General features: G+C 36.7%; 2 protein-coding genes across 15 annotated transcripts in view; both read left to right on the top strand.

The window, feature by feature from the left end:
* Nucleotides 1-20,035, top strand: part of myh9b (myosin, heavy chain 9b, non-muscle) — a 798,697-nt gene that overhangs the window by 348,591 nt on the left and 430,071 nt on the right. The gene's annotated exons all lie outside the window — the stretch shown is intronic.
* On the top strand, nucleotides 527-14,784 carry trim35-3 (tripartite motif containing 35-3). Of its 11 annotated transcripts, none has more exons than XM_087243666.1 (9): nucleotides 527-611; nucleotides 1,298-1,433; nucleotides 1,947-2,013; nucleotides 2,716-2,769; nucleotides 6,763-6,858; nucleotides 7,454-7,684; nucleotides 7,759-7,781; nucleotides 7,864-7,982; nucleotides 13,593-14,784. In XM_087243666.1, the coding sequence occupies exons 4-9, from the start codon at nucleotides 2,716-2,718 to the stop codon at nucleotides 14,096-14,098; spliced, it is 1,029 nt and encodes a 342-aa protein (XP_087099792.1). In that variant the 5' UTR covers nucleotides 527-611; nucleotides 1,298-1,433; nucleotides 1,947-2,013; the 3' UTR covers nucleotides 14,099-14,784. The 11 variants fall into 11 exon arrangements, with proteins under 11 accessions (XP_087099792.1, XP_087099785.1, XP_087099791.1 ...); XM_087243659.1 differs by having other exon boundaries at nucleotides 532-611; nucleotides 1,298-1,407; XM_087243662.1 differs by having other exon boundaries at nucleotides 558-611; nucleotides 1,298-1,407; nucleotides 2,460-2,769.

The following is a 20,035-nucleotide window of genomic DNA, read 5'->3' as shown; positions in this document are numbered from 1 at the left end:
CATAACATGCCAGTAAAATTAAAGTTTACATCTACTAAAGGAGATTTTAAAGATTTTAACTGCTTAAAAAAACAGTTTACAATGGATTGCAGAAACTTGGAACATTAGAAAAAAATTACGATGTTGTTACAATCTGCAAAATAAATTTTAATAAAGAAAGAAAAAAAAAAGCAAACCTATAAATATAAAAATAGTTAGAAATAAAGAGACCAGAGGGGAAATTATATAAGGTTATACATAAAAAGCCATTTTTTATTTTTTTTAAGATTATTTTTATTTTTATGCCCATTGAAGACAAAATATATGACTTATAGTAATAAAAAATAAAATAGCCAGAATTGGATTTTTCCCCCTAAATTTTCACTAGTAAAAAAAAATTACCCATTATAATAAAACGATTAAGAATGTACTGAACGCAAGATTTAGAGTTGTAATAAAGGATAATTATGTCAAAAGTGTTTACACAAATATCAACAAATGCCTTTTCTGAGAGATTTTATTTATGTGAATAAAGGATTTTGAATGGGGCGCGTACACGCATTTGTTCTACCGCGCATGCGCATCATTTCGCCTGTAACGGTCGTCATTTTCCAGGGGACGCCAGGGACGAGGTAAGCCACAAACTTTTACGCTGTAAATCTCGAATATATTCGGGGTTTTGGACAGTGGTGTGTTAAATACAACTTTACACTAGTACAGCGTTGTGTTTTTAAACCTTTTAACCACGTTTAGTTAAGTAAATGTCGTTGATTTACACTCGAACAATATGACCTGTGGATGGTAAAGTAAGTTAGGCTAACGTTAACTTTACTCAGAGTCGGATAATAAAGTTATAGTTCCCTCATTAGTTTAACACTGACCAGGACAAAATACACGATTTTTATTTATTTATTTTTTTAAATATTTTCTTAATTTGAACTGTAGTATTTCTTTGCAAGGTCGTTTGCACGCTGAACAGGAGTATGAAGTAAGCTAACTTAGTAACTGTTAGCCTATTTATGGCTAACGTTATAGTTATTAGGTTTGTTTCATTGCAATCTAATATGTACTGTAATGGTTTTGTCGTCTGTTTGATGGCTATAAATGCGAAAATATTTTTGAAGAGTGAGATTTCAGCCTCACTAAGTTACTCCATAAAGCAGTATTTATCATGATTAATTTGCCAATGTTGTTAAGTTCGAATTTTAATGTGTACCATTACAATTTATAAAACTGCAATTGCTTTATTTTTTTATCATTTAAAATGACTTCTAGTTTTTTTTCGAAAAACAAAATGAACTTCCAATCACGTTTCTAGATCGATCAACCTGAGGAGGTGTAGGCGGGACCTGCGTCATCCAACGTCAGTGAGAGACTACACGGAGGAGATCGTCAAATGCGAAAATGGTTGAATATTGTCATAGCAAGGTAAAAATAAGAATGGACACGTGAAGGTATGTTGAAAAAAACAGTACAACATCCTAAAAATTGTACTGCGTCTCATAAAATTGCTGAATTACAGTTTTACAATGAAACATCCACGTAAACTGTCACCTAATGTGAAATACACCTCAGGAAAACCATCCAGTATATATTGTAGACTACATTACACTCACACACACTATATGGACAGTTTCACTTCAACCATAATCGCATGAAATCAAACAGCGAGTTAATCAATGTCTAAAGACTGCTATAAATCTACAGGCAGGTAAGTTTTTTTTATCAAGATTGGGTCAAAAATCTTGCAATACTGTGGCTCTACAAGACTGAACTTGTCTGAGTGCAGTTAAACTTTTTTTTGTTTAGAATTAACCTTAAAAGGATTGTTCACCCAGAAACATCTTGAGTTTTTTATTTGTTAAACACAATTTGAAGAATGCTGAAAAGCAGCCATTGACTTCCATATAGTATTTTTTGTTTCTACTATGAATGTCAATGGCTGTTTGTTTTCTTACAATTTTCAGAATATCTTATTTTCTGTTCAACAAGAACAAAACTCAAAGTTTACAACCACTTCAGTGTGAGCAAAAGGTGAGTCGGTTTCCTTTTTTGGTGAACTTTGCCTTTAAGAAATCCTGACGTTGGCGTCAGACTTAAAAGTTATATGACGACATAAACAATGATGTTTATAAACAGAAACTAAACTATAAACAAAGATTTCAGAAAGAGATTTCAATAAGCTCCTTTATCTTCAAACTGACTACCATGTCTTGATGTGCAATAAAAAAATAATCCTCATGGTAAATGAATGAATTAAGTTACTTTAAAGAAACGTTTTTGAGAAATTATAAGTGCAGTTTTACTGTAAACAGGCATGAGTGACCCTGTGCTTTTAGGGAAAGCCCAGGTAACCCGATACAGAAACTGAAAGCAGGAAGCAGCTGTTAAACAGTGAAAATGGCTTCTCCAGCTGAGTATGATTATATTTGTCCTATCTGTCGTGATATTTTCAAAGCTCCGGTTATTTTATCGTGCAGTCACAGTGTGTGTAAAGGGTGTCTTGAGCAGTTCTGGAAAGTCAAGAAAGCTCGGGAGTGTCCCGTCTGTAGGATGTTATCAGCGCATGAACCTACTCGTAATCTTGCTTTGAAAAACTTGTGCGAGTCATTTCAAAAAGAGGAAAGCGAGAGTTTATCAAGGTCAGAGGAGATGTGCAGTTTACACGGTGAGACGCTCAAACTCTTCTGCCTGGAGGACAAACAGCCGGCGTGTTTGGTGTGTATGACTTCACAGATGCACACCGGACACACATTCAGACCCGTCGGTGAAGTGGCTTCATCATATAAGGTAAGAGATTTAACTCTGTTGGATTATATTAAATAAGTTGTGTATAGTCAGGGTTACCATTTTAGACTTTGAAAGTTCAATGTTTAGTAGAAATTGTATGCTAGCATACAGCAGTAATGTACTGTAGTCAACAACGTTTGAAGTAGTTTGAAATCTTTCATCAAAGTTGTGCAATCTATTAAACAACACTTTCTCTTGTCCATTTCAAATATTAAGTGCTGTACATATGAAGAGCTTTGGCTTCAAAATGGCAACTTCAAAATCTGTGAATTAAAGTTTAAAACTAGATGACAGAAAAGTTAAGTATAATTTACAGTATGGTACGGGTCACCTTTATCAGTCTTCTTTCCACTGCTACAATGGTACCCTTTTTGCCTGCGTGGTTTATTACAGAAAGTTTCAGTCAACGTCATTCTCGCTTGAGGAAATGTCTACAGTAAAGCTGTACGGGCTGTTCACACATCACATGAGAAGCACTTCTCGCAACACGGATGCTTTATACACATAAATATGTGTATAAATGCTCATGACTAACCTTTCTATAAACATGATTTAATTATAACTGCAGATCAATGACTGTGTAAAAGCCTACTGTAACGTCTGTAATTATATGAAATAAATAATTAAATGCAGCATATATGAACACATACTGCCCCATACAATCTCCGATACGTTACCAAAAGGGTAATGCCGAGCTAGTGTTGTTCTCATACGGATAAACTTCTGGTGACCTGTTATTGTGAGGTTTTTTTTTCCATTTTATACACTTCCTTTTACAGTATCGATGTTGTAATGTAATTACAATACTATCAGTTAAATAGACTTTGGCGTTCATTTAGTTGCTCAAGCGTAAAACGAGACAAAAAGCTGTTTACTCACACGTGCCCATCAGAATCGGCAGGCTATCGCAAAAGCTCCATTGAATATACTGGGGTAAAATAAATGTTCATATTATAAAGACATGGCAGGAAAGATATCATTTAATGCAGTGCTTCTTGTACAATCTGAGACCCACTTTATACTCTGATATCACTCAGTCAGTGGAGATCGCTGATTTTTAAAGAAAACAAACCTTAAACACGCCATTTTTGCATTGGCATTCAGTTCACCGGAAGGGCTTAACCCAGGTTACTGGCAAATTAAAAGTCTTATTAGCAAACTTTGGCATTTACCCCATTATGGAAAAACTACACGCAGCATATATTTAGTCCTTATTTATGTTCAAAAACTACATGCTGACCACAGTCAGAGCCTCTCAGGTTTGTCTGTAATCTTCACCAGCATGTGTGACCTCTGTTAGAAAGTGTTTTCGTCATTCCGAGTTCATAATAGTCTAAAAGGTGATGATAATAGTTAAACATGGCAGTTTGTTTATCTTTTAGGTTGCTGAAAGAATCATTTGCTTCTTTGTTTTTTGTGCTTCACTCTCCCGTTTGTCCGTTTCTGAGAGGATCAGATGTAAGAAGCACTTTAATAATCACGTGCACGTTATTATCAGCTCAAGAAGTTTGATATTTCAAATATAGATGCGCATGCAAGCACAAGCAAGAAAGCAAAACTGCTGGCGCTTTAGACTGGCTTGTAAACAACTACAAGCTGCTCTTGTTTTTGGCTTTGGCTGTTCATCAAGATGATGACAATGTTTGTTTGTGGTCAGGTTGACCATGGCTCGTTATTATATGTATGCATTATTACGGTGTAATGTTTCGGCTGTGTATTTAAAAATGACGTTTTCTTTGTTTTCATTCTCCTGCTTGTCCATAAGCTAGTGACGTATCTCTGTAAACCAATTGCACTCAGCTGCGAGTCTAGGTCAGCCTTTTGGTACCCTTTGTTGTACCACCAAAAAGTGGTACAGTACGGTTCGCTTTTAGGTACCTTTAGACAGCTGTACCACTCAGTGTAAACGGACAATAAAGGTTGTTAAACTACTATTGAGCTATCAAAAATTGTCGAGGAAGCACTTTATGCAAATATTATGTATTTTTTTTTCAAAAGCAGTGATAAATGATAAGTTGTAAGGCTGTACAGTATATTGTTTCAGCATCGATACTGCAATGAGTACATCTGCAAGTCACATCGCATAGATATGCAATGTTCAGTTGACTATGTAGTGTTATTTTAACATTTACACATAAAAAACCACAAAGCACACAGTTTATTTCACTTTTATATTTGCTTTATTTTGTTCATCTATGCTTGTAGTTTATTAATTTTTTTGCATGATTCTCTCCTGTACAGATCCATCCCAGACAATCAAATTGAATACGTTTAATAACACTTCAGGGACCAATTCTCATTATTAACTTCTTAATTCTTTTTAAATAGTGATACTCAGTCATTTGGTGAAACTGTATAGATAGAGTATACACAATATATATCACAGAAAAACAAAATATCTCAATGTCAAATTTTTTCTAATATCATGCAGCCATAATCAGTTGTGTTATTAGTAGCTATTAAAATGCTTCAAAATGATATTCAAGCTAAAACCATTTTAATATTATGCAAGTGACTACAGCAAAGCTCCAAAATATAAATTTATTAACTAAAAAAAAACAAAGCATGTGAGCACACGGCTCTTCAACAGACCTTATGTCCAGTCCTTCGTGATGGCCTTTTTTAGCTTTGGTGTTGCCACCTCTGTATATTTTTTTGTACTTCTTGTTGTTTGATTAAGCACCCATTTTAGATTGATGTGCGTACTTTTGTGCATTTATTCCTAATATTATGCAAAGTGCAACAGATTTCATTTATTAGTTGTCGTAGAAAATAAGATGTTTAGTCAGTAAAAGCAGTGAATGTTTTGATCAAGTGTGCCGCAAGCCTACGTTTGAGTGAAGGTTTCGGCCGTTAGATCGCCCCCTGGGGGCTGGCTGCAGTACAAGTCATAAAGCCCGCCTCTCCGTGTTAATGAAGGAGACTTGAGCCCAAATAAAAAAAAATATTACACTTGCAATAAAATGTCCCGAAAGATAGTTCTGGTCGATTAGGGCACTGGTTATTGTGCTGAAATAGGTGCAGATCTTCATTTTTGTAAACAGTTTGTTTTTAGCAGTAATTTAATGCTGGGCGTGTCATCGTGATTGACAGCTGTGATTGACAGTTTCTCAAAGCGCGGCGTCTGAGCTTCGGCAGGAGACTGAAGTAGACTGAAATGTTATTATTCGATTTCTGTGTTATTTTACCATGACAAAATGAGTTCAGCAGTAAACTATAGTTTCTGACATACATGATCCTGGTGGAACACTGTTTATTCGCTAAGTTCAGGGCTTTTTTCGGGCTTTATTAGTTTGCTGATACACGCCTAGCCACCCAGATAGCAAAACACAGTTCCGGCTAGATTCTCGCCTGCCGGAGACTTATCTCTTAGAGCTCAGACTGACTAATGTTACCTCTGCTGGACCTTCTCCGGATGCCTGGACTCACTACCCAATTCCAGCCCGAGTCAATCGAGCCAGATGCGGCGGCCGAGCGAGCCGGCGCTGCCACATGCGAGCCGGAATCAGCCCGCGACGCCGCGAGTAAGTTATGCGCTGCGGCCCGGAGCTGGCGCGATTGAATATATAAAACCCTCATATTTGTTAACGTTATTACATCCATCTGTGTTGATATGACAGCAAACGCATGCTGAGAAGTTTGGGGGGCGTAGTTGATTTTACATAAAGCGTTTGATTGGAAGCTCGACTCTGCTCATTTTCACGGCTCCTCCTCTGGCTCCATCAGACAATCCTTCTGCGCATGTCTGGCTCCAATTTCAGCAGTCTTTTGCGACAGTTTGTGCCCGTCAAGCAGGCGTTTTGCCCTCAAGGCGTTCAATGGGAAAAAGGGCTGTCGCGTCGTCCATATTTTTTACAGTCATTGGTTTTGATATGTTTTTAAATGGGAACCCTGCATAAATATTATATTTTTTGTATGCTCATGATATTTTCTCATGAAATATATGAACAAATAGTTTACTGTAGATAATATATTTTCTGTTTTAAATTGTAGGAGGAGTTCAGTTCATCACTGAAGGCCTTACAAGAGGAACTCCGACATAAGGAAACAATAAAGGAAAGGTTTGAGAAAACGTTTCAACACATAAAGGTGAGGACTGATTCTTCTGACGTTCATGAGTTTAGTGAGAAAGAAAAGCTGAATTGTTTTGACCCAGACATAAAATGATTCACTGAACCCAAAATGCCTTTCAATTTGATTCATGATTGTGATTCAACGATTAGAGTTGATCACAATGTTTATTTTTTACAATGGAATGGAAATTTAATAAAACAAATCTCTTCATATGACCAAATCGCAACTAAAGTAAGTTTGTGTTTCATTGTTACATTCTTAGTCTGAGATAATTATTTTTTCATTAGGTGAAAAACATTCATTCATTTAGCAGATGCTTTTATGCAAAGTATCTTTGAAGTCATGTGTTTTAGTTCTGGCATTTTTCAACTTCCATGTAAATTTTGAAGAATGCTGCTCTGTGGCAACCATTAAATTCCATAATATGTATTTTATAAACTATAGAAGTCAATGGGTGCCAGCTACCAGCATTCTTCAAAATATCGTCTTTTGTGTTCAACAGAAAAAATAGTTTAAATAGGTTTTAGCAGGTGAAGGGGGAGTAAATGACAGAGTTTTCACTTTTGGTTAAACATTCCCTTTTAGAAGAAAGTGACTAATTTGCTTCCAGGCTCAAGCTGATCACACTGAGCGTCAGATTAAACAGCAGTTTGGAAAGCTTCATCAGTTTCTCAGAGATGAAGAAAAAAATACAATCACTGCACTGAGGGAGGAAGAGGAGCAGAAGAAGCAGATGATGAAGGAGAAGCTGGAGGAGATGAACACGCACATCTCAGCTCTTTCAGACTCAATCAGAGACACGGAGGAGATGCTGAAAGCCAGTGACGTCTGCTTTCTGAAGGTCTGATCAATTTTCACATTAGTGATTTGATATTTTGGGAAATTTCTGAATGATCAATTGTCTTTCTTTTGCAGAAATTTCGGATTAAAATGGAAAGGTGAGTGATCTGCTGGTGTCTCTGCTCTTTCTGCTTCTAAAGCGAAAGCCACTGCAGTTCTGACTCATAAATGTTCTTCCAGAGTCCAGATCTCACAGCCGGATCCACAGATGCCTTCCGGAGCTTTGATTCACGTGTCTCAGTACTTGGGGAACCTGCAGTACAGAGTCTGGAAGATGATGCAGGACATCGTCCACTACAGTAAGAGTCTACACTACAGATCTGCACACACACACAGTGGTTCCCTTTGTATAACTTTATACTACAGTACTGATTCTGATTGGCTGTTGCGCATGTGACAGTGTGCAGTTATTGTCAGATAAACACACAGCTAAAGTAGTTCCGGCAGGTTTTGAGTGCATTACAGTTCCATATCACTCCACTAAATGATTTCAGTTTTTGCACAGCTACAACAATCAAAAATCAAAAAACAACAGAAGGGATTAGATGTGGAATAAACTGTTCCTAAATGTCTTTAGGTGTGGAAAACATAGTATATCCCATATCCTCACATTATAATGTATATCACCACTGTTTCAGAATGACCCTTCAATTATTTAAATGTCACACCAAATGTCACTTGCTTTAGATTACTTGCAGGATGTTTTTCAGCTCATGCAAATTTTGATTTTAGAATAACTTTTATTCAGCTGAAAAAAAAACTCAAATCACAAAACTATTTAGGTGCTTTCTTTAAATGAATGTTTTCTTTTTAATGAATGTTATTTTACTTCTATTTTAATGAATTATGCGCAGTAGTGGACATGCAAACACTGCTAAATATTTGCTAATAGCCTATGTGAACGGTAAATAATCTTTTTATTTATAATTTTATCGGGCGAGGCAGTGGCGCAGTAGGTAGTGCTGTCGCCTCACAGCAAGAAGGTCGCTGGTTCGAACCTCGGCTCAGTTGGCGTTTCTGTGTGGAGTTTGCATGTTCTCCCTGCCTTCGCATGGGTTTCCTCCGGGTGCTAGAAAAAAAATCACAAAATACAAAACAATTTAGGTGCTTTCTAAAAACTTAAATGAATGGTATTTTATTTCTATTTAAATGAATTCTATGTCATAAAGGACATGTCAACACTGCTAGAGATGCTCCGATCAGCATTTTTGGGGCTGTTTACTGATCACCAAAATTATGATCACATAATGGCAGGGGAATGGGAATCTTTTATCTATAATTTAGCAGAGTTTGCACCATTTGTAGAAATTAAACTAGCTCTAACTATATTGAAAAAACTGTAGAAATAGGCTGCAGTCAAGATCTTGTCCACCAAGTGTTTATTTTAGAAAATGAGAACTCAGGGCTACTGTAGGCCATCTTTCCCAAATAAGGCAGAGTAACTTAAAATTATTCTAAACAAAGAGGGGTCAGGCAGACCAACACACATTAGATCAGCTTAATGGCATGTAGCCTCTTAATACACTGATTACATTTTAAATGTGAAACTTCAACAAAACTGGCTACTGCCACAAAGGACAATATGACAAGTTTTTTTTTCTGTTATTATTATGAACCAGGTACAACTACATCAAATCTAAAAAAAAAAAGTAATTTAATAAGCTACTGTAAGCCAAAGCCTTCCTTTCTAAATAACAAGGCAGAGAAACAAGGAGGAACAACCAGATGAACTAGTATCTAATGAATGAGTACTAGTAGGCTACCTATTAAATAGATACTATTATCTAATTAATAAGTACCAGTAGTTAATGATTAACTAGCAGTACATAGAAATATGCACCAGTCCCAGCTGGAATACACACTACTCAAAACTTAATTTGATATATCAACGACAGATCCCATAGAAATCAATGGACAAATTTTACATCTGTTACTAGTACCAACAGAACAGTTACTATTCATTAATAAAATAAGTACTAGTGTCTAATGAATCAAAACTAGTATCTTAATAAGTACTAGTATCTAATGAATTAGGACTAGTATCTAAAAAATGAGCTAGTGTCTGAGTAAGCACTAGTATATCTTTAAAAGCACTAGTATCTAAAGAATCCGTTTGTTAAGTGGTGATGTATGTAATACTGTTTCCGAGTCCAAGCTGCCATTCATTTGAGTGGAGAAATCATTCGTTAATGATCACGTTTTATTCCTATCACACATTAAAGTTAATTTTATATAGAATCATAGTGTACACAACAATCTCTGGGCTTGCTGCATCACAAATACCAAAATTTTAACAATTTATAAAAAAATAATCACTTTCTGGCCATCCGATATTAGGCATGGACATATATACTGCGATCGGGATTTTCGAAAGCCTTAAATGGCTTTGTAAACGTTTATTATTACCATTTCATGGGTCTGAACGCGATGTCTTTCCACCTCGAATTATCCCTGCTGTATGGTTTACGTTGTTTAAGCAGACTTCTCATACTCGGCATATTCTGTTGTATGGCGTGTTCTAAGACTAACATGTTAGTGGTGTTAAAATGCCTTGCTTGCACCTTGAGGGATTTTATCACGACATACATTGCAAACGTCTTACTTTACGTCTTTATTGAACACTTTGTAAAAGACAGGGGAACTCTTGTTGCCATTGGTAAGCTCCGCTCTGCTCTGCCGTTGTTTATCCTTGCGTGCGCATGCACGTGTGAAAAAGTCATGCGAGTAATTTACGTCAAGGGATCGGCTTTTTTGATTGCCGCTTTTGGGGTTAGCCGATCAAACTACTTTTAGCCAATATTGGCCGATCAATCGGAGCATCGCTTATATTTAGCTATAAACTCTGCTGTCTGGCTTCTCCCCTGTACAATTTCACTTGATATATCGAACTTTTTTCCACACACTAAACTTAAAAAAAATCTGTAATTTTTAGTATTTAATTTTAAATTTAAGAAATAAGTTTCACGTTTATTTAGCAAGATTTTATTCAGGCCCGTGACTCACTCTGAGCTACTGGATGCGATCATGCGAATATGAAGTAAGGACTGATAGCAGAGAGTTGTTTTAATTGAGTTTGGTGCCGCACGCAGAATAAAAAAAAAATAATAATAATTCAGCCTTTCCCAGACAGCATAAACGTGTTTTCCGTAATGATGATGTGACAATGAGTATCCAGGAGTGTGTGTGTTTGTGTGCGCATGCTTAGAGATTTGTGCATCTGTGGTGCTTTACTGACTCGCTAGGTGTGTAGGTCCTGTCGCAAAATGTAGCTAAATGTCCTTCACGGTGTTAATAGTTTGATTATGGCGTGTACATACCTCCACTTCAATAATGCGAGTAAAGTAAGAATACTCAATGTCTTAATTCCAATCGTGTTTACGACAATTTTGACTTTCAGCATATCTTAAGGGCTTTTTTCATTGCATGGATCCGAACCATAATGTTGTGAGGCTGTAGTTGTAGCCTGTGTTGGATGCGGCATTTGCTGAACTCCTGTGAAAAAAACGGTTCCGTCACATCTGCCCACCCAACCGAGTGACAAGCGCAACTCCGAGGCCAGCTTGGGTTGTCAGGTGTGTGCAAATCACTTTATTTGCAGATCAAATCCAGTCCTGCCTTCAGTTGTCTATGCTAATTTCACTCTCACGCTCCATCATAACATCACAACTCACAATACAACTTTTCACCTCGACGAGAAATCTCTCTACGAGAACTTGTCACATCCCTATAAAACATGATAAAACCAAACCAAAGTTTGTGATTATCTAAAGCCTGTTTCACACTGCAAGCACAAGCAGAGCGTGAACAGCGTGTGCTTTTTTCTGCGCCCATGTTAACAGATTAAAGCTTTCATACCACACGCAACGCGTCATCGCAAGGCGTGAGCACTGCTGAAGCAGCAGTGCAGTGATAGTTTCAGCGCTGGGTCTATTTTTGCCGCGCTGCTCGCTCACGCTCAATTAAAGTGACAGTGCATTGTTAATGACCAAAACGCATTGAATGACAGTAGAAAGTAGCATTTTTTTCCCCAATAAATGCGTTAATAATATCCACTAACTTATATATAGTCAATCAAATGAACTTAAAACGATTAAAACTGCAACAAACAAATATTTAGTCCCGAACTACAAAACCAAATGTAAAACAATTTTAGTGTCCCTTTTGCTTAAGTTGCACACTAGTGTTGCAGGAGAGGGGAAACAGAAAGTGGGCGCTTTAAGACAAGATGAGATTAATACAAGATTTACAGGAGTTGTAGTCCATAGCGAAGTGTATTGTGGGTAGTGTAGTTTGACACATGCTGGATGATGTGAGCTCGCTGTGTGCTGTGCTGTGCAACTAAAGCAGAGGAAGAACGTTTTATTCAGCTTTGTTTTATGTTCACTCAAGTTATTCCACCCTTGAGCTGTTTGCACTGTGATCCTGACAACACAAAAATAAGTAAATTAAGGGCATGCGCTAATTACTTTTGTCCATCTCATCCTTTGCATGAGCTGTTACTCCGCTGCTGGACATTACTGAAGCAGAGAAAGTAACACTGAATATCATTGTAACTTGGCCTACAACAACCTGACAATCAAAAACCAAATGACATGATATCACAGGCAATTGTCTTTTGACTGCACCAGACATGCAATACTGTATATTGCATCTTACTGATCTATATAATTTGTAAAATAAAGACTTGCAGGTTAAAGAAACAGCATAGGAGGAGGTTGCCGTGTGCCTTGGTGCTGATGAAAAGTAATAAAAAAAGAAAAGTGTATTTGTATATAGAGAAAGATTTGTAACTAGATAGAATAGACAGATAGATTGATCTCTGCAGCAGCTGCCAAAGAGCTTTGAATTATCAAGTGTTTATAATGAGGGCTGCACAATATATCAATATATTGATATCTCAATGTGCGAATCAGCAATAGTCACATTGTAGAAAGTGCAATGTTGAGTTTATAAGTCACATTTCAGAACACTGAAGATTTTTGGAGTCACTGAAGAGTTTAACCATAATGACGTGAAAGTTTATCGTTTGCGCGTGTTTTTTAGGCCTGTGAGCGTGTAAAGATTCAGGCACATGAAATTGTACTGTTTCTAATTCCTAATAAAGATGTAGTTATACAATAAAGACTTTACGGTGTTATTTTACATTTGGTTGTTCATTTTCTGTAGCTGAGTGCTATGATGTAATATATTTCACTTCTATCTTCCCAGTAACAATTGAGAATAATCCCCCAAATCTTCCAGAACAATCCCAATCAGTCTAAATCAGGGGTCATCAACCTTTTGAAAACTGAGAGCTACTTTTGGGGTATTGTTTAATGTGAAGGGCTACCAGTTTGTTACACACTTCCTAATAACAAATTTGCTTAATTAATAATAATAATTAATGATATTCATGTATGTGAAGACACTGATCATGTTAATGGTTTCTCAATAGTTGTCAACATTGATTGGAAAGAGATAAATATCAATATGCAGCTCTTCATTTGTCTGAAATTGTTTTTAAAGTTTTTTAATATATAACTTAATGTCATTTTCAATTTTACACCAATGCAAGTGTGATTTAAAAAGAATAGCTACAAAAAATATTAGATGCAGCTTACTGGTATGTGGTGCTATGGTAAGCTAATTTTATAACAAGCCCAAGGGCAACTCATGTGATCCTCGCAGGCTACCGGGTGCCCACAGGCACCATGTTGGTGATCCCTGGTCTAAATCAATGAATTCTTTCCAAATAGAGCTATTGAAGTTATTTGTTGAGACTGTATTCATATCTCAGCTAAACAAAATATCGCAATGTCAAATTTTTTTTTTCAATATAATGCAGCCTTATTCACAATTCATTATCTGCATACAGTTCACTCTTAATACAAACATTAAATTAAAAGCAGCATTTGTTTGTGTCTCTTCAGCTCCAATAATTCTGGATCCAAACGTGGCTCATCGAAACCTCTTCCTGTCTGATGATCTGACCAGCCTGAAATGGAGCTTAAACAGCCAAGCGTTTCCTGATAATCCAGAGAGGTTTGATGAGTATTCATGTGTTCTGGGTTCAGAGGGTTTCACCTCAGGAAAGCACTGCTGGGATGTGGAGGTGAAGGAGAGTTTGTACTGGAGTGTTGGAGTAACGACAGCATCAAACCAGAGGAAGGGCTGTGTTTTCTTTAACTCTGATGTGTGGTGGGTGCAGTACGGACTGGATGACCGCTTTGGTTTTCCCATTAAACAGAAACTTGAGCGTGTGAGAGTTGATCTGGACTGTGATGAAGGAACAGTGTGTTTCTCTGACTCTGGAAATAACACACCTCTTTACACATTCACAGCCACTTTCACTGACACTGTCTTTCCTTTCTTCTGGAGTAATGATTTTAAGATTTTACCAGTTTTACCAGTTTATCGTCTGATTGAAGAGTTGTGACATTGCACTATTCCACTTTATGGTACGACTTTGGTCTGCTTTGTCACAGCCACATGTTCATGATATTATAAGATGATTTCTGAGTTGTATGATAACCAGACTAGGAACATTAGAAATGCACAGATCAGATAAAGGAATTTTATAGCACGTTAATCATTTAGAAATATAATATTTGTTTGCATAATTATTGACCTTATCCACTCGCCACTGTCTTAGTTCCCATCTTTTTTATTAATTAACCATGAAGGTTTTTAATGAAGAAAGACAATTTTATAAAGCTAAGGAAGTCCAGAGCAACACCCAGAGCAATCTGAAGTCTTTCCTGGACCATCTGAACTGTCCACTGTTTATACAGTGTGTCTCCACCTGCCATCTTGACATCTTCTTAAAATGTGAGCATCTTAGGGTGTTTTTCATGGCTGAGAGGGTCAGTATATGTTTAAGTGCTCATGTTATTCTCGCTGCACACTGCAGTGTAAGCAAATCTCTGTATGCATTTTTCTCTCCATAATCTCATGGTTTCCGCTACATTCATTCCTTCATGGCGGGGCGCCACACCCCAATTCATTTTTGCCACAGCTACATAACAGTTTCTCATTCAAAACATTCAGTTGTTGTTTATTTTTAATTGCGGGTTATAATTGCACCAAAACATATTAAAAGGCAAGTGAATTGTTACAGAGCGAGCTTTTCTGTCAGCATGCTGTGCGTTATTTGTTTAACCCTTTAGGTTGACATGCGGACTGACTGACTGATTGACCGACTGACAGGTGCTAAGGCCAGCATACATGACGTAGCTTTTATGATGAACACAGTTTCCATAATTATACTTGTGTCAGCTCTGCTCTTATATTTGAAGTCTCTACAGTTTTGTTTCATTGGGTTTAGTAAATGCAGGCATTTTCTTTCTTTTACTGCAAAAATTCTATACAAAAACTAAGAAAAAAATTGCTTTATAAAATTTACAGTTTATGTAAAAAAATACAGACACAGAATTGTTGCAGTGCAGACTTTATTTGCAAAAGGACATCACTGCAAACAGAAAAAGCACCACAATTATAAGAAAATAACAAAGTAATCTTCTATTCTGCCTGGTCTTTTGCCACATGTTCTCATCCACATTACACTTTATATCTTCTATGGCCCGGCACGGTAACTGGCCCTTTGGCCTATTATGTTTTTTCTACGGCGACATCCCCAGCCTTGTCAACATACAAAATTTCATGTGGTATTTGATTGGCCTCTAAATTTATGACTCTCTGAAAGTAATTAAACACAGTGTATGCAAATGCTGTACTGTATATGTACTGTATGTACTTATTAACTCTAGGTTGAAAGAGTTGTTTACTGCAAAACACACTGTGTATAGTACAGTAATGACTGTATTGCATAATCTTACCTGGACGTATTGGTGACAGAGTTCTTTGATGTGCTCACTGTTCCTTTCAAAAACCTTGAGAGTCCTCTATTAGAACATATGATCATGTGATTAGAAATACCTCAATGAGTGTGCTTTCTAGATGTGAGTTAGCTGTCATATATATATATATATATATATATATATATATATATATATATATATATATATGAGTGAATATATATATGTATATGAGAAACAGCATATTGCGGATATATATATATATATATATATATATATATATATATATATATATATATATATATATATATATATATATATATATAAACTGCAATATGCTGTTTTGCATTGGCAATTGAATAAAATACAGGGAATATATTTGTGTTTCAATTCACAATTAGAACAGCTGTTCACCTTGACTTTATCCTATATTATTTCTGTTTAGAACATGGTGTTATCTGTTCTGACATACTGTGTGAAAGCATTTGTAAATTTGACTGTAAAATTACATTGTTTTGCTCTTGGTTGAGTTTGTGTAAAAGAAGTTTAAGCATTTTAAGTTTGTGTTAACTGGATGCATTTTGTGTCAAAACAACATGAAATGTGTTAACTGTATAGCCCACAAAAACGGATGTTGTGCTAACTGTGTTAAGAGTTTAGGAAACTTGTTAAATGTATTGAAAAAAAGTGTCATAGCCATTGTAAAAAACTGTAACATACTCTTCACACTTAAGTTATGGTGTATTACGATGGAAATCTATTGTGACGGTAGCACACGCTGACGCCATCAACGGCACATCTCTAACGTTACTGGTTTATTTACCTCACGTCAAGCGATCTTTACATAGTTTTGCATAAGGCTGCTAGGCAACATAAAGCACCGAATGGCGACGTAGCACACATCGTGCGAGCCTTAATTCGGTCATGGCATGTCGTGGTTCATCCAGTGTGATACCTAATTCATCACCAGCGCTTCCCACACATAAGACTTTACCTCATCGGCCCGGTTCTGTGTGCATGAGAAAAGTCTCCGCCACAGACTCGCGGGCTCTGCTGCTGCAGACAAACAGAGATGCGCTGGACACCTGCTCTGACTTTAACTTTGAGAAGAGCGTGAGGACACGCAAAGAAGAAAAGCCGTATACTAAATAGACTGATCCAACTCATTATTTAGGGTGACAATACAACCTCTTTTTCCTGGACATGTCCTCTATTTAAGACTTAAAAAATGCATTCAGCCAAGATTTCTAAATCAACTTACATGTAGACACGCAGCTAAAAAAAGCAGAATCCGGGACATTACTTCATACGCAAACTTTGGCCAATGCATCTCAATCTTTCAGCAGCACCAAGACTAGAGAGGGAGCAGATTTGACCTGTCAGTGGTGTACATGGATAGTAGGAGTGAAATAGTGGATTTATTAGTTTTAGTTCATTTTTTTACTTGAACACACTGAAAAGAAACAGTGTCATGTAAAAGGTGTTAAATGCTAAACATCTTTGTTGTTTTAATTGTCTGTTAAATAAGAATGAGAAATCATTCTGTTGCTTAGGGCCATTACAGTTTAAAAGAAAGAATGGCCTTACTTTCAGGCAGAAGGCAATTTTAATTATAGGCAATTCCATGTTTAACTCTTCTTTAAAAAGCCCAGAAAGAGAAAGTGCTCTGATAAAGAGTGTCAGCTTTGCACATGAGTTTGCAGTTCTGTCTCTATTTACATTGTACTTTTCATGTGTGGGCAGTAAGGTGGAATCTGTGCAATATATTATGTAAATATAATGAATTTTGATAAATAAAATTATTCTTAAAGGTCACATTATTGTATGTGCTGTGGAGAAAATGTGTGTTTTAATCCATCTACTGTAAGTATATTTATGTTAAAGATAATAAAATTAATAATGTTTGGAAACATTGATACAGCCATTAACTTCTTATGATACAAATACAGATGAAATAGCTCTGATCATGTAAATGTTTGTACTAGCCATACTGCACATTTTATTAACTTAACAATAACTTATAACAATAACTCCCTATTTCTGCTGCCCAGTGTGAAAGATTTCTGGATCACAAATTCATCAAAAAGCTGTGTGTGAAATTGAAACTTTGGGCACTCAACCTTTAGCAGTTGGTCAGTTAACAATTTTCTTTTTCTTATGTTCCTGCTGTCAGCTGTTTCTACCATTTGTTACCAAATTACCAAAAAACTACCAAAAATTATATTTTTGTTTATTCAATTAAGATATTTTTCAGGGTTATAATATTTATTTTTTCTTTTTAATATCTTATGTAAAAGGTTCACATTTATGCAACCAATATTTAATAAATTGGTCGTTTATTACTGTAGGAGTCCATCTATTAGCCCAATGACGAAACTACCAGCATGGTTGAAGGTTTAATGCATGTAAGCCTTTTCTAGTGCTTCTGTAAAGAATTTTATTAATTATTAGAATTTATTTATATTCGTTTTTTAGCTCCGAATTCAATCTGACTCCAATTTAAATGATCCCAAAATTTAGATTGTATTTCTAATTGTAAGAACGGATCACATTCATCATTTATGATTTAATTTAGAGTTTTGATATTTTCTGAGGTCCGATATTCTAAATTCTACGTTCATTAGGGACCAACATCGCTCAGAGTTCCACGTTCGGGTTTGCGCATCTTCTCACGGACAATATGTCGACACTCTGAAAATAGTCAGAGGATGCAGGATTAATTAATATTTAAATAGGCTGATTGCATAACGCTCACCTAGTCCTAAAAAATAGATCCTTTAGGCACACCCGTGCAACTTGCTGCTTTCAGTGGTTAAATGATTAAAAGGTCTACATGTTATAGGCTCTCTATGGCTACGTATAATCAAATGTGCCTATTAATCAATTTAACTTATGCCATACTATAAAGGTAATGAAGACTCCTCTAATCTACTGGATACGATGAATTCACAAAGCTCCAGCATTAATCAAAACTTAACATTTTATTTGTCAGGTAAAATTGTATTCTGCCAATTACAAAATAAACCATCAGGAAGCCAATTCAGAGATGAGACTAACAATACAACATCCATTAATCAAAGATAAATCAAAGAGTTAGAGATGCATACCTGACCAGAGAAATACATTGCAGCATAAGGGCCTACTCACACTATGCCATCCGTACCGTGCCCAGGTCCATTTCCCGGATCGTTTGAGTAGTGTGAGTGCGCTGAATCGGGCTCTGGGACGGTTCACTTAGCCGGCCCTGGCCCAGTTGGAAGAGGTGGGCCTGTGCGCGGTTCACTTGGGCTCGAAATTGAAAGCGAGTGGTGACTTTTAAGGGACTGTTTCATATAGATTAATTAATTATTCTTACTGTTCAGTGAATGCAAACTGTCGTAGTTTATTAAAGACGCAAACTCCTCACAGCACGACAGCTGCGCGCCTTCAGCAGACCTCCTCATTCCTGCAGCACGAGAGCATTATGATTATGAGCGCCAAAAGTGGCGGATCTGTTCGGCGAAATATCTGACTGCGTGTCACCGCATCTCTAAGGACTGTTTGGCGAAATATTTGACGGCATAACAAACGACTGAAACGATATAACAAAAGCAATCTCCTGTGCTGCTGAGTGAGAGCGCTTCTCACTGAACAGCACGGCAGCGATGACGTTAGCGTGCCAAGGCCTGATTGTGGTGTGAGTGCAGGCCGTCGGGGGAGACGGGAGGGGGACAAGCGTGCTTTGGCCCGGTTCGAGGCAACTGTACATAGCGTGAGTACGGCCTAAGTCTCAGAGATGCTGCAATGGGGTGTCTTTTTACAAGATCCCCCCCTACTCATACCACATCTTTACCTTATATACTCAAGTCAAAACAAACAGCCATAAATTCAAGACAAAAGAACTGTCACAGAGACCCCAGCCTGGTGAATTTGAGGAGTTAATCATCTCTAAGGAGGGGGGAGGATTTGGCAAGGATCTTATCAAAGTCAAAAACCAAATCAACATATACAAGTGAAATAATGCAGTGAAATCAAGACCACTTTACCAATCACACAGAGACATTTAAAATGATACCAAACATGAATATAGTGCTGGAAGATACACCATATTAAAACCTTGAACATTTTATAAGAAATGTGCTCTAATCAGCAAGTTGTTTAAGGGCAAGAAGGGGGGCTTAGATTAAAAGGAGAAGGATGCATTCCTGCATTCTTCCCTGATCTTGTCAAAGACATACAGTCAGGAAGATTTAGTCAGGATAAATAGAAAAGAATGAAAAGTGTAAAAAAGTGTGAAAGAATAGTTGAACAGCTGGTTTCCTGATTACTTCTCAGATCAGAAAGTCCATTGTAGCATTGCATAGCAATTGTTATGGTCTTGCCTAATAAAAATCCATGAGTTATTAGGCTCTGATATTCTGGAGAGATTTAGCCATCTTACATTTACATACCTGGCTTTTGTTCTACGTTTGATCTAGCCATTCATACATTCCAGTCATTTTTTCACTCTTTTTTTTAAACACAATAGTTTAACTAATTTCTAAAAAACTTTGTTGTTCCCAGCCAGTGCATATCCGAAC

Source organism: Danio rerio, chromosome 3 (genome assembly GCF_052040795.2).
Source record: "Danio rerio strain M-AB ecotype USA chromosome 3, GRCz13ab, whole genome shotgun sequence".
Classification (NCBI taxonomy): Eukaryota; Metazoa; Chordata; class Actinopteri; order Cypriniformes; family Danionidae; genus Danio; species Danio rerio.
This window is presented reverse-complemented; position numbering and strand designations above follow the sequence as displayed.

Excerpts from the sequence above, each read along its gene's own strand:
- trim35-3 (XM_087243658.1), top strand. The coding sequence starts at position 2,380 with ATGGCTTCTCCAGCTGAGTATGATTATATTTGTCCTATCTGTCGTGAT. Across the intron at positions 7,782-7,863 it reads TTTCGGATTAAAATGGAAAG|AGTCCAGATCTCACAGCCGG; the intron begins GTGAGTGATCTG and ends ATGTTCTTCCAG. Across the intron at positions 7,983-13,592 it reads GCAGGACATCGTCCACTACA|CTCCAATAATTCTGGATCCA; the intron begins GTAAGAGTCTAC and ends GTGTCTCTTCAG.